General features: G+C 45.4%; 1 protein-coding gene across 3 annotated transcripts; it reads left to right on the forward strand.

Moving 5' to 3' along the window:
• LOC150039225 (checkpoint protein HUS1-like) lies at window positions 1-27,538 on the forward strand. 3 transcript variants are annotated; one of them, XM_090327938.1, is made up of 12 exons: window positions 1-307; window positions 2,439-2,566; window positions 2,652-2,828; window positions 3,179-3,283; window positions 4,981-5,055; window positions 9,805-9,904; window positions 10,931-11,047; window positions 20,411-20,516; window positions 21,496-21,617; window positions 25,406-25,530; window positions 26,933-27,001; window positions 27,454-27,538. In XM_090327938.1, the coding sequence occupies exons 3-11, from the start codon at window positions 2,676-2,678 to the stop codon at window positions 26,963-26,965; spliced, it is 936 nt and encodes a 311-aa protein (XP_090184064.1). In that variant the 5' UTR covers window positions 1-307; window positions 2,439-2,566; window positions 2,652-2,675; the 3' UTR covers window positions 26,966-27,001; window positions 27,454-27,538. The 3 variants fall into 3 exon arrangements, with proteins under 3 accessions (XP_090184064.1, XP_090184061.1, XP_090184062.1); XM_090327935.1 differs by having other exon boundaries at window positions 14-307; window positions 3,176-3,283; XM_090327936.1 differs by lacking the exon at window positions 1-307 and having other exon boundaries at window positions 1,861-2,566; window positions 3,176-3,283.
• The last annotated feature ends 114 nt before the right edge of the window (window positions 27,539-27,652 follow it).

Consider the following 27,652-nt stretch of genomic DNA (forward strand, 5'->3'; position numbering starts at 1 on the left):
TGGGGGGAATGAGACAAAAAGTGAGGAAAGAGGAGGAAAAGGCCGAGGGAGGGGAGGGAGAAAAAAGAGAAGAGAAGGAAAAGGGAACGGGAAAGAAGAAAGAAGAGAAAGGAAGCCCAGCCGGGACTGGGGCACAGCACCCGGAACCTCCTCCCGGGGAACCGGGCGGAACTACCGTGCGCGCGGGCGCGTTTCCGGGCGGGCGCGCGCTGAGCGTCCGGGTCGCCGCCGCCGCGGAGAGGCCCTGCCGCCACCATGAAGTTTCGGGCCAAGATCGTGGACGAGGCCTGTCTGAATCACTTCACGCGTGAGGCCCGGAGACTGCGGGGAATTGGGCGGGGGTGGGGTGGGGGAGGCGGGCGAGGGCCGCGGGAGGCCAGGCGCGGGCTGGCGGCGGTTCCGGGCCCGCCGGCCGTCACGTGACCCGGCGGGCTCCAGACGCGGCGCCTGGCGCTGCGGGCGTTCCCGGCCCCGCCTGCCGCGTCCGTCGTGCTTCCTTAGAGTGTGCCGGATGTAGGGTGCCCGGTTGGGCCCCGAGCCTCAGTTTCCCTCCTGAGCACCGCCCGCCCGGCGCAGCGGTGGTCGGGGAACCGGCGTGCTGGCAGCGCTCTGGAAGAACTGTTTAAGTGGGATCTGGAGAACTCGTCAGCCATGTGCCTCACTCTGTGTGTGTGAGCCGGGCCGGGGGCTCGAACTCAGATCCCGGGCGCTGCCCCCGGGCTTTCCGCTCAGGGCTCGCGCTCTTCCGAGTCCGCACCGACCTTCCCCCCTGGTCTGCCTTCCAACCCCGGTCCTCACCCCTCAGCCTCCCTCCTCAGCGATTAGGATTACAGGCGTGAGCCATCAAAGCCTTAAAAAAGTATTGATAGGGCTTAATTATTTTTCTAATGTTCCCCCGAAGTTATTAAGGATTTAAATGAGGGAAGAGAACAAATCCAGCACCTCTTAGTAGGGACTACACAAAAGGGAAACAGCATGACAACCGTAAAAATAAGCTTTTCTGTCTAGTCAGATCAACTTAAAACCTTATGGAAACTTTAATGTCGTAGTAAGGGAACCCATTTATGAGCATTAGCTGCACAATCAAATTCACTCAAGAAAGTGAACAGACCAGACATTAAAGATGAAACCTAGGGCCGGGAGTTTGGCCTAGTGGTAGAGTGCTTGCCTAGCATGCATGAAGACCCGGGTTCGATTCCTTGGTACCACATACATAGAAAAAGCCAGAAATGGTGCTGAGGCTCAAGTGGTAGAGCTCTAGCCTTGAGAAAGCCCAAGGACAATGCTGAGGTCCTGTGTTCAAGCCCAGGGCTGGCAAAAAAAAAAAAAAAGATGAAACCTAGATGATGCAGCAAAGTCCTCAGGAAGGTATAGTAGCTGTCATGTATTTCTATAAAACGAGTTATGTTTCCACGGCTCTTTTTCTTATGCCAACCTATACTCAGGTTTTTGAAGGAGAGAAAATGCAACAATTTCTGAATTGATGATGCATATATATATATATATATATTTACAATTTCCAATGTAAGGCCATTTATTAAAATAGAGAAGATGAAAATTAAGGCAAAAGAAAGATTCAACCTTTCACAATTAAAAAATAGAAATCATCACAGCCTTAAAACTAACTTAGGCTGGGCACCAATGTTCACACTTGTAATCCTAGCTACAAGGCTCTGATCAATGATCTGAGGATCACTGAAGCCAGCCCAGGCAGGAAAGTGAGACTCTTATCTCCAATTAGCCACTAAAAGACTTGGGATGGCTCTGTGGCTCAAAGTGGTAGATTGCTAGTCTTGAGCTAAAGAGTTCAGGGACAGTGACCTGGCCCTCAGTTCTAGCCCTAGGATGAACTGGAAAAAAAAAGAAAAGGCAGGAAGAAAAGAGACTGGGTACAAGTGGCTCAGATCTGAAGACCAAGGTTGGAAGCCAGCCCAGCCAGGAAATACAGTGAAATTTTTCTCCCCAATTAACCACCCAAAAAGCTGGAACTGGAGGTATGGCTCAAATGGTAGAGTGCTAGTCTTGAACAGAAAAGCTCAGAGATGACACCTAGGCCCTGAGTTTAAGCCCCAGAACTGGAACAACAACAACATAACGTATGTTTTTTAAAAAAAAGATATGGTTGCAGATTTGTATTCTGTTAACTAAGATATGTCAGCTCATTATTGAGAAAAAATCTTTTTATAATGTAACAGATCATTTTTACTGTTTTACCATGTTTATTTCACACTGTCATTTGAAAATGGGTCATATAATGTAGCAGTTTTCATTCTGTAAGTTTCATTTAACTTTACTTAGTGTTGAATACACAGGAAATATACTTTTAGTGCATAAAAATCAGGATAATGAAAATCTGTTAACTCACGTTGTGATTATTTTGCACAGCTAATGTGCAGAGTAGTAGTAGTAGTAACTCCTTCCTTTCCCTCTTGCTTTAGGAGTCACTAATATGATTGCCAAGCTTGCTAAAATCTGCACCCTCCGCATCCGCCCCGCTAAGTTAAACTTCATCCTCTCAGACAAGATAGCCAGTGGAGGGGTGAGAATGTGGTGTGAGTGAGAGCAGGTGAGTAAAGACCTCCTGGAGGCCCTCAGACTCCCCCTGCTGTGGCTAGAGAGCCCACAGCAACCTGTTTTCTTCCTTCCTGTAGGAGAACTTTTTCAGCGAATTTCAAATGGAAGGTGTCTCTGCAGACAACAATGAGATTTATTTAGAACTGACATCGGAAAACTTATCTCGAGCCTTGAGGACTGTACAGAATGCTAGAACCTTGAAAATCAAGTTAACTAATAAATATTTTCCCTGCCTTACTGTCTCTGTAGAGCTGGTGAGTAGGAGAAATAGGGTTTCTGAAATTGCCTATAGGGGTCTTGGCCTGGATGAAATATAAGATGTTGGATTTTTTCATGCAGCCTAGTCACACCGTATCAACACTCTAATGAGTGGCTCCTGTAGGTTGATTTCCTTGCTTTCTCACCAGTACATTTGTTCGTTGGTTCAGCTACTTAGCCCCGAGTAGAACGTGCACAGCATTATGGGCAAGTGGACTTTGAATGGAATTAAGAATATTCCACTTAGACTTGGGATTTCAGTCAATTTTTTTACTCTCATTTCTTTGGCTTTAATTTTGTTTTCAATCATGACAGTATCACTTTTTAAAATCTCTTTTCTTAGCAGTCTGTGTCAAGCAGCAGTCGAATCATCACACATGACATCCCCATCAACGTTATTCCTAGAAAACTGTGGAAGGACCTACAGGAGCCCTTGGTTCCAGACCCCGATGTGAGTGGTGCTTACAGTTCTATTGTCCATCACCATTAAAAGGCCAACCTGGACTTTCCAACATGTGAAATTTTCCATTGTATGTTTGTTTCCTGATAAGGGGCTTGAACTTGGGGTCTCAGAGTTTCTCATGGCTGGCACTCTACCACTTGAGCCATGTCTCCAGCCCAGCTTTTTGCGGAGTGATTGGATGCGGAATCTTGAGGACTTCTCTGCTGGTTTTGCACTGCAGTCCTCCAGATCTCAGTCTCCTGAGTAACTAGAATACACAACACACACACGAACCAACTGTTCCCTGCATGATATTTATTTTTAAAGAATTCCCTGAGAAAAGCAATCTGCTCTTTGTTACTTATATAAATCCGCTTAAAGCACTATTGCATGCAATAGAAACACCATACACTTAACACATAGGAGAGAGACTGCCTTGCTCAGTTGTGGCCTTTAAGCAAAACAAAACTGAAGTCATACTTGAAAGATCGTCCATAATCATGAGACTTCTTGGCATTAGGTGCCACGCTGTGTTTGGTAGGATTTGATGAAGGATATGTGTAGGAGGACCACACAAGGCATTTTTTTATTGCTTAAGAGCTTGGGTTAACTTCCCCGCTAAGAGGAACCCAAAGCCACTGAAATAAAGATGATTCCAGAGGGTCGTTTGTACCCCCCCTACCTTTTTTTTAAAATGTCAAGTTGGTATTGAGGCTTGAACTAAGGGCCTGGGTGTTGTCCCTTAGCTTTTTTGGTCAAGGCTGGTACTCTGCTACTTGAGCCACAGCTCTACCTCAGGCTTTCTGGTGGTTAATTGGAGATAAGAATCTTAATGCCTTTCCTGCCCTGGCTGCCTTTGAACCCAGATCATCAGCTTCTAAGTAGCTAGGATTACAGGCATGAGCTTCTGGCTCCTGCTGGTTTTTTACCTCTTGCTCACAATTTATTTATTGACTTTCACTAGAAGACATCTACACTTCCTTGGAAAATGCCGGCATTTTGCAAAGAGCTGTAGGTAACACGGCCCCAGGTGAGTTGCAGTAACTATTTGCACGCATTACAGAAAAGGCCCCTGAGTCCTGGGTTCAAGCTCTCAGAGGAAGCTTTCTGCTAAGTGCTTGCTTTTAGTTCCCTGAGGATCTGTATATAGGTATCTCAGCTGTGGTGCCATAGTCCTAAAACTGAAAGAATGTCTCTGGAGATTTAGTTGCCTACCCAGAGGCAGGCATCTCAGATCTTTAATTTGTCTTGAACACCTGTAAGTCAGTGAGACTTTTCTTTTCATATTTAGAAAGTTTATTCAGAAATTTGAAAAACCGAATTTCAAGCGGGGTGGCAGTGGTTCACATCTGTAGTCCTTGCTAGTCAGGAAGCTGAGATTTGATTATTTTGATTCAAAGCCAGCTAGGGCAGAAAAGTTTGTGAGATTCTATATCGAATTAACCACCAAAAAGCCAGAAGTAGAGCTGTGGCTCAAGTGGTAGAGCACTAGCCTTGAGCAAAAATGCTCAGGGACAGTGCACAGGCCCTGAGTTCAAGCCCCAGGACTGATACCAAAAAAATAAATAAAATCCCCAAACAAACAACAACAAAAAAAACCCAGAATGCTTGAGTACATGTGAATCCAGTATTAGTTATTAAGTCTCTGTTACTACCGAGTTTTTTAATGCCTTCAATATTTAAGATTTCTCTTATTGGTTTTATAGGTTAGTATTAATTTGCCACTCTTGAAGACTATGAAGAATATTGTGGAAAAAATGAAAAACATCAGCAGTCACCTTGTAAGTTGCAACTTTTTTAGTCAAGAATTTTGAGTGAAGTCTAGTTTGTATATACTGCTTGAGTTAGAAAACAGCCTTCCTGTGGCTTGAAGGGCCTGTACTCCTATGCCCCGATAAAGGCCTGACTTGTGAGGACCTGTCCTCCCCTGGTGTTGAGACCATGTCATAGTGGCTGGTAGAAACCAGTTCTACTGTTTTTTAGTCCTCACTCACTGGGAAAGCCTTCCTATCTGTCCTTAATCCCCCATGGTTATCTTTATATGAAATGTGTCCCAACAGTTTTAATGTTCTTTCCTTACATCTTGAGCAGAGCGCTCCATCTTTTCTTTTTGGTTTTGTTTGGGCTGTGAGTCTGGTGCTGTCTGGTACTCCTCCAGCCTCTGACAGCAATTCTCTCTCCCCTGTGTTTGTTTGAGCCCTGCATCAGGCATGGGAAGCACACTTCTTGTAGTTGCAGGATGAATTGGTGATGTGATTTAGAGGGGTACTTGCCCTGCCCATTATTCAGTGAACTGTGGGCACAGGCCCCCACATCCCAGTCATCGTCGTTGTGAGTTCAGCAGCACTGGCACCCAGTCAGATGGTACTTTTATGTCAGTTGTATTTTGTGACAGTCTCCAACAGCCACATTCACAAAAAAAAAATCACAGTATTGAAGGTGATAGGGACTGTGGATTGTCCTCATTCACATCTTACCTCATCTTGAACTCTCCCTTGACTCACCCCACAACTATATTTCCTGTGTCTGCATCTTTGACTCTGTGTCTCTGCATCTCTGACTGTCCACTCAGTAAATGTGAACCTCTGATCTTTTCCACTGCTGTTTGCAGGTGCTTCGTGCAGTTTCTTACATCTGCTATCTCCCAGAAAACACTGAGCTTTCCTGTGTGTGCTGTGTACATCTAACACTGTCTTGTATTCCTTTTGAACTGCCAGCCTCTGAAAGAAACTCTCCCCTAATGTTTATGGTCCAGTGCCCCAGGGTCAAACTGCCCTTTAGATCATAATCAGTGCTGCTGCTTGGGTCAAAAGCAATAGTTTCCAAGGATCTTTTGGTTATAACAGTTACTTGTAGATAGGTGCTGGTGGCTCATGCCTATAATCCTCGCTACTCAGGAGGCTAAGAGGTGAGGATCATGGTTCAAAGCCAACCTGAGCAAGAAAATCTGTTAGACTTATCTCCAGTTAATCACAAAAAAGATGGAAGTGAAGCCCTGGCTCAAAGTGGTAGAGCACTAGCCTTTAGCAAAAAAAAAAAAAAAAAAAAAAAAAAAAGCTCAGGGACAGTTCCCAGGCCCTGAGTTCAACCTCTAGAACCTGGCGGGGGTGGGGGGGGAAACTAGGGGCTGGAAGTGTTGCCTAGTGGTAGAGTGCTTGCCTAGCATGCACAAAGCCCTGGGTTCTATTCCTCAGTACCATGTACTCAGAAAAAGCCAAAGTGGTGCTGTTGCTCAAATGGCAGAGTGCTAGCCTTAAGCAAGAAGTGTCCAAGGACAGTGCTCAGGCTCCTGGGTTCAAGTTCCAGGACTTGAATTATTGATGCCTAGAAAGTGTTCGTGGCCATTTGTTTCCCCAGTCAACAACAGTACTGACAGTGTGCTTCTTATGAAGTACTGTGTGTTATCTTGACTGTGGCATCTGCTCATAGCTAACCTGGTGTTGATCCAGTTGTCAGGTTGGCTTCTTTGTGTATACCCTTGGTCCTCAGAAGGTTCAGAGTGGCCCAGGGGAGAAGGCTGGGCAATTAATGGGAGGCTGTATTTGTTCTCTCTGTTCTGTGAAAATGAGTCAGCAGAATAGAAAGGATGAAGGGGAGGAGAGGTAAAATCAGTAGTTTCCTCTGTTTTCTGGAATACTTTAAAGACTTGGAGAATGGCTACTATTGAGTTAGATTAGCCAAAGGCAGAATGGCATCTGCCTGAGTAACAAAAGCTCTGTCTCTGAAGATAACAGGCCATAGAAATTAGGGAAGTAGGTAAAACCCAACAGTACCCTCAGCAGAGCTCTTCCCCTCACTTCATTTGGTGGAAGAGGTGACTCTTTGGAGCAGGTGCTACCAGACATTCATGCCCTGTTCTGAGACATTGCTTCAGAACAAGACATGTGAGGCCTCTCCATAGAGGTGTGGGTCCCAGAGGTCTGGCAGGGGTCCCAGTCTTGTTTTTCTGACCAGCTCCTAGCCTTGCCCACACTGTCTTTCTTCAGTCCTGTCTGGTAACTGCTCAGTGATCTGCCGTGAGTTCAAATGGGAGGCAAGAAGTGGCTTCACAAAACAGAACGAGAATGTGGGATGACAGGTACCACATGTATGGTGCAGGAGAGATGGCTTTGGTGAGCCCAGAACTGGCCTGCATGGAGGCAGCATGTTGGCAGTGAAGTGTTTTCAAGTGTGTGTGGGTAACCTGGCGGTCTGCTGGCACTCAGCCATTATGAAGGGAATCACTGGAGTCAGATCTTATCCTGACACTAGGAACTGACTGTGTAGCCATGGGTACCAGACATGAGTGACTGAGGTTCAGGAAGTTGGTTGGTTGTTACCTCTTTTACAGAACTGAATGCATTCCTGTGCACAGAGGGAGAACATGTAAACCTGAGGTGCATCTAGTTCCAAGTGGCTTTTTATTATTATTCTTTTTTTTTTCTTGCCAGTCCTGGGCTTGGACTCAGGGCCTGAGCACTGTCCTTGGGTTCTTTTTCTCAAGGTTAGAGCTCTACCACTTGAGCCTGAGGACCATTTCTGGCTTTTTTCTATGTATGTGGTACCGAGGAATCGAATCCGGGTCTTCGTGCATGCTAGGTAAGCACTCTACCACTAGGCCAAACTCCCAGCCCCTCTTTTTATTATTTCTATAACTACGTTTTTAAGCCCTGAGAATTTATGGAGTTTGGTTTTGCCTTGTTTGAAACAAGTGAGCGAATGTCATATGCCAGCTTTACAGAATCCGATTCTCTATGGAGATGATCCCAAGGGTTGTCTCTCCGCGGCATCCCCGCCCCCTTCAGTTGTGGGGATTGAACTCAGGGCCTGGGCTCTGTCCTTGAGCCTCACTTTGCCACTTGAGCCACAGCACCATTTCTGATGTTTTGAATGGTTCATTGGAGATGAGTCTCATGAGGCCTTTTGAGTCCAGGCTGGCTTCGGGCCACAATCTACAGATTTCAGCCTCCTGAGCAGGCGTGAGCCGCTGATGCCCAGCCCACAAGGGTTGTTTTATACATCTTATTTCAATCAAGTATGGTACCATCTTAGAGGAGAGTAGACTAAGAAATGTAACATTTTGGGGGTTAACAAAAGAGGAAAATTAAAAATGAATACTTCTTATTCAAAGGTAATTGTAATGGCTTAGCAGCATGTAAACGAGGGAGCTATTTATGATGTGAAAAGCTTGGAAATAAAGAGCTCACCCAACTTCAGAAACCCTTTTTCATTTTCTTTCTGGAATGAGAAAGATGCAAAGATCATCAATTTTAAGGAATAAGATGAGGAACATTAGATAATTTCCAAACCACAGGCCCCAGTGGAGCTGGGTAGACAGGGAGACCTTCCCTGAGCCCCTGCCCTCCCTCCCTGGGGTACTTTAAGAACCTCCCTACTTGAGGATGGCCCTGAGGAAGCAGGTGGCTATGCTCACCTTTCTGGTTTTGGTGGCCCACTCATGGCCTGATTGGGAAAATGCTTACATAAAGTATGCATGAGCTCTCTGCAGACCTGCTGGACTTCACAGCAGACAGTACCCTATATCAATGGGAGAAATCACCATCTCCTGAGTGAGTTAGCAGTATCCAGAAACCCTGTGTGTTTGTTCTGGGAGGAGAGTGTACAAAAGACAACCTATGGGGACAGTGCCAGGGCAGGGAAGTGAGTCAGAGAGGACCTTGATGGAGAGGGAGAGGAGACAGGCCTCAGCTACACTGTAGCTAGCACCCAGTCCTGATGAATCTGGAAAATGGCATCTTCTACCAGCTGGGCATGGTCTTGTGTGAGTTAAATGTGTAGTAGGGGCAGATGGTTTGGTGAATTTGTAGAACATACTACCCTCTGCCATGCTTAGCAGGTATCTTCAGGCCTTGGGTGTGCTATTGGCTGCCTTGGGTTTTTCAGAATATCTTTTTATGTGAGTCAAGCACGTTCCTTTTTTACAAGATGTTTAGTTAACCTTGAGGAGGCAGGGGGGAATTGAAGGCATGGCTCAGTTGGTAGAGTGCTTGCTGATGAGTGAAAGCAGCTGCAGGTATTGAGTACTGGTCTCAGGTGTAGAAAAAAAAAGAGAAAAAGAGGCAGTGGATAAAGGAGTGGACCCAGATAGTTTTCTAACTATAACCACAGAATATTAAGACATATAGCTTGTCCTATAGTCACTTGAGCTTTCTGAGATCCATTCATCATTTCCCCTTGTGACATTTCTTCTCTTGGTTCCAAGGGTGTCTGTCGTGTTTAGTTGAGGTCCTCGTTTTACTCTGTGCCTTCATAGTATAGGGCTTGCCCCTGCTGTAAGAGAGCCCCCATGGTTGGCCTGGCCCCGTCCCATCCCAGAGTCGGGCAAGGCACCTGCTGAGCTAACTCCCTGCTGGGGCAGTTTCTGCTTTGTGGTCTGAGGGGTTCTGAGGTCTGGGCTCTCAGGACTTCTCTCTGTTGTCCATACGAGGGCCTTGGTGAACCCCGAGATAAGATTTTGTGAGAGCCAATGTCAGGGTTCTTTTTGCCTTTTTCCCCCTATTCAAGATCATCTTATGATACTCAATTTGCAGGTTATTGAAGCAAACCTAAATGGAGAGTTGAACTTGAAGATAGAATCTGAATTAGTATGTATTACCACTCATTTTAAGGGTCTCGGAAACCCCCCATTAAGTAAGTTTTCTCATGGGTTTTTATGTTTAGTTTTTGAGAAAGTATTTCAGATAACAGGCATTGAGTTCCCTGGATGTGAGGTTGGGATTCTGTAGGCTTTGGTCTGTGTTGGGAAGGAATGAGATTGGACTGTCTGTCCCCATGACTAAGAAAACAGGTGCAGGGTTGGAGGGACGGGGGAGGGAGGAGCCTGTACACACTCCTTGGAAAGCAGTTGTGCTAGGTGTCCTCCTCTCTGATGAAGTCCCTTTTGCTGCTTCTGTTTCTCTCCTTGCATGGAGTTAAGGATAGGGACAGTTCTTATTTTCTCCTTCTTTAGTCATTCCAGTTAGATTAGCAGGCTCAAACTACATTCTTCATCTCTTACCCAGTCAGCAGTGAAGGAGGGGCCATTCACCAGCTTGACTCACTGTCAGCCCAGCTGAGTTGGAAGCTGAGCTGAAGCAGAGGCAGGGAGAGGACCCAAGAAAAGTACCTGCCAGAGATGGGAACACCATTTTCTGATGCGAGTCTATCAGCTAGGCCCAGCTAGGCCTGAAATTAAGGTCTGTTTGTGTATAGACACAGATGGGAGCCTAATCTTGCAAGAGGCTTTTGTTAAATAGTGAAAGACATAGTGAGATCTCTCTGAATGTTGAACATTGCTATGTGAAATAACTCATTTTGTGTTTTTTAACACACGAAATGGGATTTAATTTTCTCAACTTTCCCAGGAGTTGCTACGCTATTTTCTGTTTGTGTTCTTTAGAGTAGGAGGTCATACACTAACCATGTGTATTTTAGGTTTTCAGTTCATAGTATCAGATAAAAATTTTTTGACCTACAGGGAAAATTGAGGCATATTTCAAAGTGCCTAGAAGTGAAAATCTCTTGAAAATTACCCTAGTATTTTAAATACTTAGGACTTAAGTGACATTTATAGTTGCAGTTATTTCAGATGGGGTGCTAAGACAAGCAGGAAGGTGAGTCTCTTATTTAAGCAAATATGCATCTGTCAATATACTTAAAAATACTTGTGTCATTTAGCCTCTGAGAGTTGTAGAGACAGATGCCCCGAAGAGATGACTGAGGTGCACATAGACATCAAGAAACTCCTCCAGTTTCTCACAGGACAGCAAGTGAACCCTACGAAGGCCGTTTGCAGTGAGTTTTCTTCTCTATTGTCTTATTTCAGTAATCTTTAGTCTAATATTGTATCACATGCAAAATAAACTTTCTTGAAGAGCAGGCCTTTAAAGCGTCCTGAGTTGTGAAGTGCCTAGAAATGGCAGCAGGGGAGGCTTGGTTGGTCTCTGGGTGAGGGCTGGCATTGGTGTGGGGGTGGCTTCACATAACCATGGGACAGTGACTTGCCACACACGCTGTCACAAGGACAGTGTCAGCTGTACTCACCAGGTTTTTCAGGGTTTGCTTGTTGTCTGAGTCTCCTTGCTTGCTGATTGTTCACGGAGGGCTTGAGTCAAGTGGATCTCTAGTCCAAGGTCAAGGTCAACACTTGGTCTGGCCTCTTCCTTTACTAAGCAGGGCATCTTTGCAGGAGCTTCCCAGGACTCTTATTTCCCTGCTCCTAAAGTTGAGGCAACCTAAAGGAAACAGGTCTGGATTTGAAGGCTCTCTCTTTCTGGAGTGGCTCTCAGGAGGATCTTTCAGCCACTGATGCCCAAAGCTGAGAAGAAAGAGAATAGCCAGGGTCAGCACTATGCAAAATGGAGGAGGAGGAAGAACAGGAGGAGGACGACATATGCCTCAAAACTTTCACTTCTTGCTGGGCTCACACCTGTAATCCTAGCTACTTAAGAGGCTGAGCTCTGAGGATCATGGTTCAAAGCCAGCCTAGGCAGGACAATCCATAAACCTCTTATCACCAACAAACCCCCCCCCAAAAAAAATGAAACAAAAAAATGAACTAGAGCTGTGATTCAAGTGGTAGATCACCAGCCCTGAGCAGAAACAGCCAGGGACAGTGCTTATGCCCTGAGTTCAAGCACAAAAGCAACCAAAAGAAACCCTTTGCTTCTTGCCTTTCTTTTCTTTCTTTCATTCTGCCTATCCTGGGTCTTTGAACTCAGGGCTTGGTCACTGTCTCTGAGCTTCTTTTGCCCAAGGCTAGTGCTTTACCACTTGAGCCACAGTGCTACTTCCAGCTTTTTCTGTGTATGTAGAAATGAGGAATCAAACCCAGGGCTTTGTGCATGCTAATGGAAGCACTATACTACTAGGCCAAACTCCTGGCAAAACCAGAAACTTATAGGTAGTTCTGTTAAGGACCAGTCCTACTAAGAGAGAAATGAAGAAAAATTACAGAAGAGAGCCAAATGGAGAAACCACAGAAGGGCCAGGACATCAAGGCTTGAGGAGGGTGTTCAGTGGAGTGTATGGTGCTCCTGACCCAGTGAGGGGGAGCGCGCCACATATGTTAGTTACTCACTGGGAAGCAGTGGTGTGTACTGAGAACAGTATGGGTTTGAGGATGTGGTTTTCTAGGGAGCCTGTCACTTGGGTTTTCACTGCGGCCTAGGCTGCTTCACTCTCCTTCTGTCCTATGGCTTGTCATTCTGCCACTATGACTTCTTCAGGAACCCTTCAGAACACAGTTGCCTACTGTGGCATGGGGAGCCCAAATATTAGTGCTGTGGTAGGTATTTAAAGTATTTTAGGCCAGGCACTGGCAGCTCACATCTGTAATCTTAGCTATTCGAGAAGCTGAGATCTGAGGATCGACCCAAAGCCAAACTGGGCAACAAAGTCCATGAGACTTATACCCAGTTAGCTGTGGTTCAAATGACAGAGTGCTAGCTAGCTTTGAGCAGAAAAAGCTCAGGGACAGCCCAGGTTCACACCCCTGGACTGGCACTGTAAATACTAAACTTAAATGGTGTTGTTTAGAGCCGGGCACAGTGGCTCACGTCTGTAATTCCAGCTACTCAGGAGGCTGAGATCTGAGGATCATGGTTCAAAGCCAGCCCAGGCAGTACAAAAGCAGTACAGAGCAATGAGACCCTTATCTCCAGTTAATCACTAGAAATGAGAAGTGGAGCTATGGCTCAAGGATAGAACAGTAGCCTTGAGCTGAAGATCTCAGGGACAGTGCCCAGGCCAGAGTTCAAGCCCCATGACCCCCTCCTCCCTCCCCCCCCCCAAAATTTGTTGTTTGTTTTCTCTCCACAGATGTTGTGAAGAACAGGATTGTTTACTTTGATTTGCTTCATGAGGATGTCTGTCTGCAGTATTTCATCCCAGCCTTGTCCTAGCATGTGTCACCAGGCTTGGGAGGGCAAAGACCTGTGACGTAACAGTGGAGAGGGGACTCTGAGGTGTCCTGCCAGATTGTCTGGTCTCACAGCACCACAGTGCCTTGTACCCTGCTTCTTTCTCTTTCTATGGTAGTTTAAGTAAAAGGGAAACAATTTGCTAAGCCTGGCTACTTCATATGATTCATGTCTTGTTTTTGTTTGGAGTTTATTCTGCTTTTAAGACCTCGAGAAGAACTTTAGAATTTTTTTTCATTTGTTTTTGTGGCACTGGCTGCTGAAATCAGAGCCTGTACATTCTGCCACCGAGCTGCTTCCCCAGACACCTGAGCTTCAGAGAGCAGGTTCTTACTGAAAGCGTAAGAATCCTCATGTGTGAGTTGGTATTGCAGTCCGAGTTCATAGGCAGGACTTGGTACTTCTGCCCAGGCTCAGCCTTCAGCTCGGCCGCTTGGTGCCCTGTAGCTGTCAGCTGTGAGCACGTGCACCTCCTGTTCCCACTTCTGGGAATCCAGTGACAGAAAGGTAGGCCCCTACCTCTGACAGCAGCCTTGGGCACCAGAGGCCTGAGGGGTGAGTGCTGAAGAATCTGTAGCCTTGGATTTGCCAGAGGTGTCTAGCAAGCCCACCCAGCAGGGTGGGAGCTTGTCTTCCTGCTCTTCCACGCCCCCCACATCTCCCCAGGGTCAGGTTGCAGGTCTTTTCAGAGCCAGGATGGAGCCCAGGGCTTGCACCTGCTAGGCAAACCCTCTGCACTGGACTACATCCCCATCCCCTTCAGGTCTCATTTGGTGTAGTTCTTCCTTCCACTGGGCGTCAGGTCTGTCATTCTAGGGAACTAGGCATCTGTGCCTGGAAAAAATGAAACTTCTGAGTTCACAGCCCTGTGGAGTGCTGAGACCAGGTTCTGTTCAGATGTCAGAGCTGATTTGATACCAGCTGATTCATTCTCATTCTCCTTGTCCTATCAGGTTTTGTGTGTGTTTTGTGCAGATGACACCATCAGTAGCGTGTTAATGTCACACTTGAGTCAAAACTTAGGAGAAGGGAAATGGCAAATCAACAGAATGTTTTGACTTTTTCATAGCATTTGTGAAAAGCAGTGTCTTTGATTTCTGATGCCTAATGGTGTTTAAGAAAGATGTCATATTTTGTGAAACCAGCATTTTATTATTAAAAGATATTTTTATTAACACATTGTTTCTTTGGCTCATAACAAAAATTAGTTCCAACTACAATCATAAGAATAAAAATGGAGTGAAATGGGAAGTCTGCTGTAGGAACAATGCCCAGGCCCTGAGTTCAAACCCCACAACTGACAGAACAACTCCATATTTATCTCAATTTTGTCAGTTGCTATAGTATCAAAATCCTATCATAACCCAAGGAGCTATCATAGTATGTTAATGTACTAAAACAAACCTGTACCTTTCCCCATTGTTGTTTGGGTTTTTTTGGCAGTAATCATATAAACATGTTTTTTTGTTGTTTGTTTTCTTCAGTTCAGTACTTAAAAAAATTATTAGAAAGGCGATGGTACAGAAGGATTAAAGTTACATAAGTCAGGTAATAAGTACTCTGTTTTTGCCAGTTGTGGTGCTTGAACTCAGGGCCTGAGCACTGTCCTTGGGCTTTCCTCAAAACTAGAGCTCTACCACTTGAGCCACAGCACCACTTCCAGCTTTTTTCTATATATGTGGTACCGAGGAATCAAACCCGAGTGCATGCTAGGCAAGCACTCTACCACTAGGTTAAACTCCCAGCCCCATAAGAACTTTTCTTTTTGGACAGTGTAACTCTTTCCTTCCAACTTTTCCCTCCCTCTCCCCCCCACAAGTTGGTCAGTTTGTTTTTAACATACACATTTTTTGGAAGGGAAAAATCAGTGAGCACCAAAGCCAACAATGCTGAATGGTGATTGTCCTTCGATCAGTGCTGTTTGTGACAGCAAAGACAGCACTTGCATGAGCAGCTGTTCTACATGCCAAGGTGGCCAGGGAGCCAAAGGGGTTTGGGGGCAGTTTATGGAAGTGTTTGAATATTGCACTGTGAATATTTTTATTTGGAAGCCAATGAGAAGCATAGTTATGACATATTAGACCAAGTTATTAGGTTCCTTTTTTTGTGGTGATAAGGTGTGGGTTATGGATTGAATGCAAGAACTCATACTCAACACACACACTACCACTGAGCCACATCTCTGCTCTAAAGCTTGCAGAGTTGTTCTCAGACCCTGCACAACTGTGAACTTTGGCTGAGAGTATGGCCTGGTGGTGGAGTGCCTGCCTAGCAAGCACAAAGACCCAGGTTCAATTCCTTGGTACCACCTACATAGGAAAAGCCAGAAACAGCGCTGTGGCTCAAGTGGTAGAGCTCTAGCCTTGAGTAAGTCCTTGAGAAAGGATAGTGCTCAGGCCCTGAGCTCAAGCCCCAGGACTGGCCAAAAAAAGTGAAATTTGAAGTGTCCCACACCTGAAATCCTAATTATGCAGAAGGCTGACAGGAGTTCAAAGACAGCCAGAGCAGGAACATCCATGAGACTCTTATCTCCAGTTAGCCACCCAAAGCCAGAAGTAGAGCTGTGATTCAAGAGAACCAGCCTTGAGCAAAAAACAAAGGGACAACATTCAGGCCCTGAGTTCAAGCCCCAGTATTGGTATAAAATAAGTAAAGTGCCCCCTGATGTCCCTACATTATTAATCACAGGGTCCCCAGGTGGATTTCAAAGAGCTGTGCTAATGTAGCAACTCCATGTGCTGTCTTGGAGTTACTATTGACCCTCACAATGGTTTGTATGTCTCTGGTAGTTTCAGATAAAAAACAACCAGGGCTGGAAGCATGCTTGTCTAGCATGCAGAAAGCCCAGAGTACCACATACACAGAAAGGGACAGAAATGCTGTGCCTCAAGTGGTAGAGCTCTAGCCTTGAAAAACCCCAAGGACAGTACCCAGACCCTGAGTTCAAGACTAAGGACTGCCAAAACCAAAAAACTGCACCATAGTAACTCCAGCTCCATGTTGCTGGTTGGAGCTTGGGGGGGGGGGTGGAGAAAGAGAAATGGGGGAGAGGAAAAGTATTGGTTTCACAGTAGTGATCCTGATAGGCTGATTGCCACGGCATGCAAATTAGGGGCAGGGAAGGCTCACACTGGGCCTGGGGCCCCTGGGGAAGGCCCATCTTCAAAGCATCAGGACCCTTTTGTGGGCTACCTCACTTGTTCAAAGCCTTCTGTGGTTTGATGAGAAGCAGTAGGCCCCATGGGAACAGATTCCACGAAGCTGAGGTGGTGGGCCGTCACTGGAGCCTTGGCTTTGTTCACCATGGTGCAGTCCACTCCAGGGGTCAGCTCAGTAGATGGTGAGTTTCACATTCTCCCAAGATTGCAGCAATTTCCCTTTCTTCTTGCCATCCTTTAAGTATCCAAAGTTGTCTGGGTGCTCTGTGTTTGATATTCTGCATATACTGAGCATTGGCTGGGGTCTGGGGAGGGTGTTACAGACTATATAGACTGAGTAGCACCAGTGCCTCTGGAAACCGACCGCAGATGAGAGTGATTGCCAGTTTTGCTACCTGAGAGGGCAAGTGCCTCTTACACAATTGTCCATATAGTGAGAGGCAGAGGACGCGGCATCAGAAGGCAAGAAACCAAAGCATGCTGGTCATCAGAACTAGCCTCAACATCTGAGAAACAAGCTGGGGTTGGTGCCCAAGGCTTATGTTGGTAATCCTTGCTGACTAGGAGGCTGAGATCTGGGGGTTGTAGTTCAAAGTCAGTCCAGATAGATAAACCTATGAGATGCTTGTTTCCATTTAACTACCAGAAAGCTAGAAGTGGAGCTGTGATAGTGTTAGATCAGGAGCCTTAAAGGAAGAAGCTCAGGGACACAGGCCCAGAGTTCATTCCTCATGGTAAGCATCATTCTAGAGATATTTTTCTGTATATTTAACATATGCACTTGTCTAAGTTGTAAATGTGATACTTCTTGACCCCCTCCAAAAAAAGAGGGGGACTCAATATCATTAAACCCCATCATAGCCTTTGAGAACCCATGAGAAATCAGTTCCCTCCCAGCTTTCCATCCGGAGAACTCCATGCTATTTTCTTAGTACCTGTTTCTACCCTTTTCCTCACACTGCAAATTGGGTAAAGAACCATTCTTGCATTTTGACTTAGAGAATTAGAACTCCTTAAACCATGTTACCACCGTCTAGTGGTATCTTTTGAACAGTGTACATATTTGAACACCTCTCAAGTTTTCCCTGGAATAAAGCAGGGCTCAGTTAGACAAAGTATTCAGAGAGCAGAATCAAAAAGTAAGCAATAAGTGTGAAATACAGAATTTGTGATTAAAAAATAATTTTATGGGGGCTAAGAGTGTGATCTAGTGGTAGAGTGCTTGCCTAGCATGCACGAAGTCCTGGGTTCAAGTCCTCAAAATCACATACACAGAAAAAGCTGGAAGTGGTGCCGTAGCCCAAATGGTAGAGCACTACCATTGAAAAAGCTCAAGGACAGTGCCCAGGCCCTGAATTGAAGCCCCAGGACTGGCAAATAATAATAATAATAATTTAGCAATAATAATAACATAATTTTGCACAAGCCATACAGCAGAGCCCAGACCACCTTGGTGTGGATCATCAAGTGACTCCATTCTCCAACATGTTTCCCACAGCCCTAATGGGAAAGACAGAGAGGTTGTCTAGCTCAGCCCATCCACACCACCAGATAATTCTGTGACGAGGGAGAATATTAAGTTTCACTGCAACTGGCAATTGAATTACTGCAAGTGGCTAATAATGCAGAAAATAATAATATTATTATTATTAGTTTGAGGTTAGCCTCATCTTCCTAAGTGCTGGGATACAAATCTGGCTGAAACCCTAATTCGTGTGTGTGTGTGTGTGTGTGTGTGTGTGTGTGTGTGTGTGTGTATTGGGGCTTAATCTCAGGTCACTGTCCCTTCATTTTTTATGCTCAAGGCAGGTATCTACCACTTGAGCCATAGCAGTACTTCCAGCCTTTTTATAAATTTATGCTGGAGGAGTCTCTAATTATCTCTTTGGAAGTAAGAATCTCTTGGATTTATCTGTCTGGATTGGCTTCAAACCTTGATTCTCAGATCTCTGCCTCCTGAGTAGTTAGGAATATAGGCATAAAATGCTGGTACCCAGTAAGAAGCTAATTCTTCTTATACTTCCTGTAAATTCCAGTACTCCTCAGTGGCTGTGGCTCCCTTATAAGATGCACAGGACAGTCATACTTCTTCCCTTGAGGGTGTCACATTCTTTGGTCATTATTGTCCTTATTATTTCTTGGTTAGCACTGCTGGCTTCACAATCCTTCACCAGAGCAAGGCAGAATATTGTCTCTGATGGGAATGTGTATAGATGCTACCTCCCACCCCGACCCCCTGCCAGTGGGTCTACGCCGGTGTCTTTACTCATGTCATGGGGCTTTAGATTTGTTGGTTGGGTGTCAAAGAGGACCACAGGGTTTCAGAGAGGATTTTATTTGCTTACTAACAAACCGGTCTACAGCAAATTGGCCTGTTCCTCGAGCACAAGCATTTCAAAGCATGTCACTGCCAGTGCTAGTGGCTCACACCTGTAATTCTAGTTACTCAGGAGCCTGAGATCTGAGGATAACAGTTTGAAGCCAACCTGGGACAGAAAAGTTTGAAAGACTCTTATGTCCAACTATGGAGCAAAAAGGTGGAGGGGGGTGTATGTGTCAAGTGGTAAAACAGTAGCCTTGAGCATAAAAGCTCAGAGATAGCACCTAGCCCTGTCACCAGAGACGGAGGTAGACAGAGAGAAGGCAGGGGGATGTCACTAAATACTCATTTCCCCAGACCTCTATGATTGACCCCAGCAAACAGATGAGAGTATGAGGTGCTGGCACATAGGGTGGGGAGTCAGAGACCACAGTTAGACTGCTTAAATCAACATCAGGGTTCTCTTACTCTGCATGGGGCCTAGAGGCTTCTTTTGCTTATTTGGAAGTCTCTGCAGCTGTGGCAGTTTGAGTAAACACAGGATGCAGACATGTTTGCTAGACTCTGAAGGCTTGCCCAAGGAGCCCTTCACTTTCCCACTTGAGTGGGGAATCTTCCCATCTGCTGTGTTTGCACACTGGCCTCCAGTTAAATACAAATTTCTAACTGATTCTAGAAAGATGAGCTAAAAGAAAACTAAGTTGTGCCCCTGTACTAGTAGCTCACCCCTGTAATCCTAGCTACTCAGGAGACTAAGATCTAAGGATTAAGGTTCAAAGCCAGACCAAGCAGGAAAGTCTATGAGACTCGTATCTCCAATTAACCACCAAAAAAGCTAGATGTAGGATCTGTGGCTTAAATGGTAGAGCACCAGCCTTGAGCAAAACAAAACAAAAACAAGCAGACACAAGGTCCTGAGTTCAAGCCCCAGTACTGGCACACACGCCTCCCCCCCCCCCAAAAAAAAAGAAAAGCAAGTTGTGTCAAGTCTCTAAGGTTCAAATGATGACCAAATGTTGATGTCAGGGATTAAGGGAACAAGTGCTGTCAGCACTGGGAGAACGTTTTATAGTCTAGAGGACATGGCTCAGCCTCTGGATTGCAAAGGAAGAAATGAGGCGAAGGTACAGAGAAGAGTCCTTACTCCTCCCTGCTGCCAAGGTCCCCAGGAGAGGGAACAATGGGAAAGAATGTGCCCCATCCCAGGGTGTGCCCTGAAGTCTACATTGTGAAGATGGCTAATGATGATGGTGGTGGTGGTGGTGGTGGTGGTGGTGGTGGTGGTGGTGGTGGTGGACTGCGTAGCTTTTTCATGCAAGACTGGCACTCTACCATTTGAACCATACATCCATTTCCAACTTTTAGCTTGTTAATTGGAGATGCACATCTCATAGACTTTCTTGTCTGGGCTGGCTTTGAAACTCAGTCCTCAGATCTGAGCTTCCTGAGTAGTTAGGATTACAGGAGTGAGCCACCAGCATCTGGCTTGGCCTATTAAAATAAAAAGCAGTTAGATTTTTTATGATTATTGGCAATCTGCAATCATTTTTTTTGAAGAGCAATTGATTTCAGGAATGAACGAAGCTACTTAAATAAACTCTCCTAAGAAGACAGTTGTCCGCAAATGCTGGGAAAACAAGAATTGTTTCTGATTAGAAAATTATTTAGAGCATGGTATTTTCTCCCTCTGTGTATCATGTGTGTTCCAATATGAGGTTTCAGTACAGGGCTTGGAATCATTAAGTGCCTCTACTTCCAGGAAATGTGAGAAGAAGTTTGCCTGGGTACCAGAGTATCCAGAACTTGGCACAGGGTGTGGCAGAGGCTAAGGACAAGGCCAAAGGCATCTCCAAGGACCCGGAAAGGTGAGCTAGCTCTGTGCTCGGGAGGGATTGATAGACAGGATCTGACAACATTCCAATGTGTTAATTTCATACAATTGTTATGGCTTGGATATGAAGTCTCTGTGGGGTTCTGATAAACCAGTTGGAAGATTCTAGTAGTTTTAGGAGATGGACTCCACATGGAGAAAGTAGTTCCCTGGGGACAGCTGTGTTGTCCAGGCTCCTCCCATCTCTGTCTCTTTTTGCTATCTTGCTACCACGATGTGAATGACTGTTGTAACCTCACCTCCTGACACGATGATCAAATGGATAGTCTCTCCTTTTTATGCTGTTGCTGTCAGGCATTTTGTCACAGGGGTACAAGTGGAACCACTCAATGAGTCAGAGGAAGAGATATGAATCCCTAACTTCCTAGCCAACACTTCAAGTACATTCATTATCAGAAAGTTTAGGACACTAAATTACCTTATTCCTTTCATCTGGCAATAGAACAGTTTAAGCAAGACAAGAATCTAGGACATACTGTCTTCAACCATCTTGTTGTCTTCCTAGTACAGAACTGGGTGTTGGGTTTCATAATGAAGAGGAATCCTGGACGACTGCTTTCTGATTGGTGGGTCTCCTTTCCATTTACTCTCCATTTCCTCATCCTCTTTGTCCTCTTACTTCCTCATTCTTTGGTAGTCCTCTGCTTCCATTTCCTTGCCTTTCAGGTTTGGGTATTATCAGCTTATCCTGCCATTTGTGAGCTGTGTAGGTCACAATCCCCTACCAACTTTTCTATGAAAGCTATATCACAAGGTCAAATTAAAAAAAGAAAATGCTTCCCAGAGTGCCTTTATTCCTGTGCAATAAAGCCTGGCACTGCTCTGCAGGTATTTGGGAAATAAGAAAAGCTATCACATAATTCATCGGAGGTGGAAGTCTGGATGTCAATAGAAGGGCCATGATTGATGATGGGGCTTGAGTGCATTTTTCCTCCCTTTATTTCTGTACTTAGGTGTTTCCTGACTGCTTGCTGTGCTTCCTTCTGTGGCAAGAGCCCTGGGAGGGCTGAGGAGAGCCAGGGCCTTCATCTTTGTACCTGCATGCTCAGCTCCTGCTCCTGCCAGAAACCAGTTGGTAAGGCCTTGGGGAAGGACAAAGGCACCGTTTGTGTAGCCTACAATACCTGTATAATACCTGTGGCATTACATCTGTCTACCAATGGAGGGCAGAGTAACCTACCCAGCCTCTTTCTGTGAGCTCATCCTCTCCCCCTGGGGAGGGGGATGTCTCCTATCCTGGGGTGGGGGTAACAAATACCAGTTGCTGATATAGAAGCAACAAAACTTTGCCTCCATCCTCAAAGGGCCCCTGCTTGGCCTACACATTAAAATGATGTGAGGTAGATTAATTCGAGAAAATATTCCTATATGTTTACCTTGGGTTTTCCACGACCTATCAGCCCTAATAAGCATTTAAAGCTAATTACTCATAGATGGGACTGAATGGAGAACTTAAGCTCTAGGAATGTGACAGGCCAGACAGGCCAAGGGATGTGGGTCTGGCAGTGGGTCAAGCTCAGCAAGTTAAGGGCTGGTTCCTCAAGCCTGTTGTAACTGAATTGTGTAGGCCTCAACTCCCTGCCCACGAAAAGATGTTGCTTTTATTTCTAGCGTTATTCACATGGGAAATGTTATCATCTGCTTTTAAAAACCAGGACAAAGGTCACAGTGACCTTGCACTTGGGACCTTTTTCAGTGTCTTTAACTTAAATAGTGAACATGCCAGGGCAGTGTATTTTTATCTTCCCGCCCCCTCTCGGTGCTGAGGGGCAAGCCCAGGACATTGTAAAGGCCAGGCAAGTGTCTACTACTGAGCTATTCCCAATATCATTATTATTATTATTATTATTATTTGTTTGAGTTTGAGACTGATCTCCATCCTGCTTCATCTTCTTAAGTTCTTGGATTAGAGATGTGCACCACCATGTTTGGCTTTTTTCTTTTTATATTAAAATTTTAAAAAGAGGGCTGAGATGTAGCTCAGTGGCAACGTGCTTGCCTGGCAAGTGCAACATCCCAATGCTGGTTTCATTCCCCAGCACTAATAATAATAATAAGAAGAAGAAAAAGAAGAAACATGAAGTGTAGTAATATTCGTATTTTGAGTTACTTTATTGTTATTAAAATGTGATACACAGAGGGATTAAAATTACATGAGTCATGTAATGAATACATTTCCTTTGCACAATGTTTTCTGCTCATAGTCTCTTAAATAGAAGGAGTGTGTGTGTGTGCGTGTGTGTGTGTGTGTGTGTGTGTGTGTGTGTGTGTGTGTGTGCGCGCGCTGCCATGGAGCTTGAACTCAAGGCCTTTTTTCACTCCAAGTTGGCACTCTTCCATTCAGCCACAGCACCACTTCAGGCTTTTTGGTGGTCTGCTTGGGCTGACTTTGAACAGTGATTCTCAGATCCAGTCTTCAGGTATGTGCTACCAGTGTGCAGACTTAAGTAGAATTTTTGAGCTCTCAACCTGAGCTACCCACTTGATCGATTGGCTGACTCCTGAAAATATTTATTTATTTATTTTAATTTTTTATTGTAATTAATAAAAGGGTTACATGATATTTGCCAGATAGAAGGTGCATTAATTCACATACATTGATACCCTTTCACATGTCTTGGTACCCATTACCCTCTCCCCTCCCCCCCTCTTGGTTTTCCCCCCTTCCCTATCAAATTTCAAATAACCAAATACAAATAAATTCAATATATCAGATAACAAAGTGAGATACTGTAACAATATGAGATACCCAAGGGACAGCAAAGGAGATGAGAGATAACATAGTACATTAAGGACACCAATCATTCGTTATATGGCTTTTGTTTCAATGTCCTGGAGGTCCTTTCAATTAGCTTCATACTATATGGCCTTATGTATCAAGATTTTGCTCTATTGCAGATCTCTGGTAGTAGAGCCCAAGGTTTCTACTGATTATGACAAATGAGGGAAACCATTGAGCCTAAGTTCCTTTGAGTCTGGCTTACTTCACTTAATATGATTTTTTCTAAGTCTTTCCATTTCCTATCAGATGGGGTGATGTCGTTCTTTCTGACAGCAGCATAGAATTCCATTGTTGAAAATATTTATTTTTAAAGGAAATGTTAGACATGTGTCAGCTTGTTTGAGCAAATCAGTCTTTTCTCTGGTAGCTAATAAGAGAATTTACAGAATTTAAGACAATTTACAGTGGCTCATTTTGAAACATTTCCTAAACATCTTCTCTCATAGTGCAGTTCAAGAAATGATTTCATGCTGGAATTGGTACATCCAGCCTGTGGTTGGCAGTTGAGGTTTGAACTTTGTGTGTATGTGTGTTTGTGTGTGTGTGTGTGTGTGTGTCTTGAGATTTGAACTCAGGGCCTGGGTGCTGTCCCTGAGTTTAATCTTTTGTGCTCCAGGCTAAAGCTCAGCCACTTGAGCCACAGCTCCATGTATGGTTTTCGGTGGCTAATTGGAGGCAAGAGTCCCATGGACTTTTCCTATCCAGGCTGGCTTCAAACTATGATCCTCTGATCTCAGCCTTGTGAGTTTCTAAAGTTATAGACATGAGCCACAAGCACCCAGTGAGTTTGAACATATTTTTAAACAATAACTGGAATCATAGCCTTAGGTGATTTTTCTTCTGCTTATGTTAGGATGAGCTATTAAGATACTCTATACTTGAAAGTAAATAATGAACTCATCTCTACGCGTTTAGATTGACTTAGACATTGTGCTAGGAAGTCAGTGGCTTAAGATACTCAGAGGATGTTGAAGCCCAGTGTCCCTGCACAGGGAAGTGACATATGTAAGGGATTTGAAGCAGCACTCACTTGACAGCCCAGTATTGTCCTAGTGGACTCAAAACTCTGCTGCCATGCTCACAGCAGCCTTAAGCTCTCTGGTTTCTTCCCTGAGAAAGGAAAGGGGCTCAAAATATGAAGTTGGGGTTCTCTTGTGACTTCAGACAAAACTTGTCAGAACTGATCTCCTTGATCTTCATCATCCTCCAGTCCCTCCTGCCACCCATCATGCTCTGGGGATAAGGACTCTCTGAGAAGGAAGTTGGGTGGAGACAGAGAGGGTAGCACTTGCCCTGAGGACACTCTCTAGTTCCTCCCCCTCCCCTTCTCCCCCTTCTTTGGCCCTTACTCCTCTTCCTCTGCCACCTTCTTTTTCTTTGTCACCAGTCCTGGGGCTTGAATTTAGGGCCTGTGTGCTGCTATTCCTGGCCTTTTTTTTTTTCTCAAAACTAATGCTCTACCAAGTGAACCCCAGCTTCACTTCCAGATTTTTTTTTTCCATTGGTAATCAGAAATGAGAATCTCACGGGCTTTCCTCCCTAGGCTGGCTTCAAACTAATCTTCAGCTCTTAGCCTCTTGAGTAGCTAAGATTACAGGCGTGAATCATGCACATACAGGAAATGCTTTCTTTAACTTGGTCATGAACCCGTTCAAACACCCATACAAGTGGAGATCAACGCATTCTGAGAGCCCTGAGCCATTCTTAGCTTCCACAGTAGTCTGCTTGGCGAGGCCTTCCTTGGCGAGAGCCACTAGCCAGCTCTTTCCTGTCCACCACTTAGTGACCCCCCTCATTCTCATCATCTGAGGACCCATCCCCTAGGAACATCCCTCCTCCATGTGCTAGGGCGGGTCATCTCTAGGCTTAGGTATGCCTAAGTCCTTGGAGACACAGAGTCACAGGACAGGACAGCTGGGCAATGAATAGCTCAAAGATACCGGGCTTCAAAATTGGCTCCTGCATCTCCAGAGTGGCCTTCTCCTTTCTGCACAGGGTCCTGTCCTTGACGCTGCACATAGGGTCTTATCCATTGCAGCCTCACCTTCCTGTACATTGCCAAATGTGTTTTTCTCCCGTAGAGGTCCAACCAAACCCTGATTTCTTTGTGAGTGTTGAGAAGGAAAGCCGGTCTGCACGGACTTGGAGAGAGATGGCTGGAGATATGGAGCCACGGACACCATATTTGCTGGATCCTCTGGAGAAGGTGTGCCTTAAACTACACTGAGTTACTTATGTATCTAGGGAAATTTGGCCTTTTCTCCTAAGAACAGAAGGCTTGTACCCTTCCTTTGGATTTCATCGGGCATGCCTTTATACCCTGGGTGTCTATACGGCTGAAACAAGTTGCAGTTCTAAGTGGAGAGAAATCTGAATTTAATGGTAGAGCTTGGAAGGCATGATGAAAGCATGATGAAGGCATGCCTTCAGGAGGCAGATGAACCTGAACCTCACCCCCACCTGTGACTCAATACACTGGCAAGGGGACTGCGAACAGCTCACGTACTGAAGGGCCAGGGGCTCAAGTCTGGGGCTTGAACTCAGGGCCTAGGCACTACACCAGAGCCTTTTCACTCAAGGCTAGCACTCTACCACTTGAGTCACACCTCCATTTCTGGCTTTTTGGTAGGTAGTTGGAGAGAAGAGTCTCACAGGTTTTTCTGTTCAGGCTAACTTTGATCCCTGATCCTCAGATCTCAGCCTTCTGAGTCGCTAAGGCTACAGGCATGAACTACCAGCATCTGGCAACATTGAGGTTTTTTGTTTTGTTTTGTTTTGGTTGTTTTTTTTTTTTTTTTTTTGCTATTGTTGTTGTTTGTGGTTTGGTATGAAGAGCCCCTACCCTGGGCTTCCTGGAGGTCCATGAGTTTATTTGCATCAGTTTATTTGTCATGGTGGTAGAGTGAGGAGCCTGGTAAAGTGATAATATTCAGGCCTCTGGAAATGAAAAGGTAGGAAGAGCCCTTGGGGTTGGGAAGGGAGGAGGAGAGGGGTTGCCAGGAGGGATGGTGTAGGAGAAGAGCAAAGGGGCCTGAAATGGCCCACTTTAAATAAGTTTGTGTTTAGACTACAGATGGACAAGCAAAACCAATCCAGAGTAGTATTTAACATTCACATAAGTGTGGAAAAATGGAGGAAACCTGGACCACGAGGAGGGCAGGCTGTACAGGCCACACTCTGTCCACACTCTATCTCTTTCAGAATGAAAAAGGTCTATGATCTGACCCTTCTAACCTCCACTAATTCTGAGGTCACTTCTGGTTCCTTTGGGGACCCACAGGTCACTATAGTCCCTTTGGCTTCTCATCCAATGAGGCTGGTATGTTCTGTCCTTATCAGCTGGGTAGAGCCTCTCACCTCTGTCCTGGACACAGCTCCTAGTCCCAATTCCTTTATTCCAGTTGGAATGTCACATCTCAAAATGGCACCACACAAAATCAGCCCTTTGTGTCCTTCCAACAGCAAGGGTCCTTGCTGCATTTTCTGTCGAATCCAAAATCTGGGACACTACTGTGGCCAGCCACTACTTTGTGAATGAAGAGTTTTGCTTTCTCAAGGGTGCCAGGTTTTCATGAGCACTTCTCATTTATGTTTTTCTCCCCCTATAGAATAATTTGAAAACAAGTCTTAAAGCTGTTTGATGTTGTTACTAGAAAGCCACCAGCTTCTCTGAACAGGTATGTTGACAAACTACAGCCCTGTCAGGCTTTTCTGCACCAGAAAATCACATAAGCAGAATCAGAAGGTCAAAGTCAAGATCTGTTTGGAAGCAGGGGTGCATTAGACATGAAGTCCTCATCCCTGAGTCGTTAGGATTACAGACATGAGCCATGGGCACTCAGATGGCTTTTTGTTTGCATATATTTCTCTCTTTTAACTGTAATCAAAGATCAAACAAGCCGGGTGCCAGGGGCATTGGGGGCCTGTTTCTTAAGTGCTCAGGGATATAGCTGGACAATGGATCCAGTGGGGACCAGTGCTTGACTGCTTCCCCCAGGTTTCTCAGGCCTTGCTACCAGAAGGCTGCCTGGCCAGACTGACCATGTGTTACCTCCTAGCCCACCTGTTCTGTTGGCCCACCTCTTGCTGGACCATCCTGAAGTATGAAGTGTCCACCTCTCTCCCACAGCTCCCTGGACATTCCCCCTGGCACTTCTTGCACCCCCTGCTGTCCTGCCTCCCCATCTAGCCCTGAGAGAATCCATCCCCTCAAGCAGTGTCCTCCATTGGCCAGCCCAGCACAAGGTTCCCATCACATCTGCAGCAGCTGCCCCATCTGTTGCTTTCCTGCATTGGACCATCAGACACCTCCAACCCTTGGGTTCTGT

Source organism: Megascapheus bottae, unplaced genomic scaffold (assembly GCF_031878675.1).
Source record: "Megascapheus bottae isolate mThoBot1 unplaced genomic scaffold, mThoBot2.hap1 HAP1_SCAFFOLD_77, whole genome shotgun sequence".
Taxonomy (NCBI): Eukaryota; Metazoa; Chordata; class Mammalia; order Rodentia; family Geomyidae; genus Megascapheus; species Megascapheus bottae.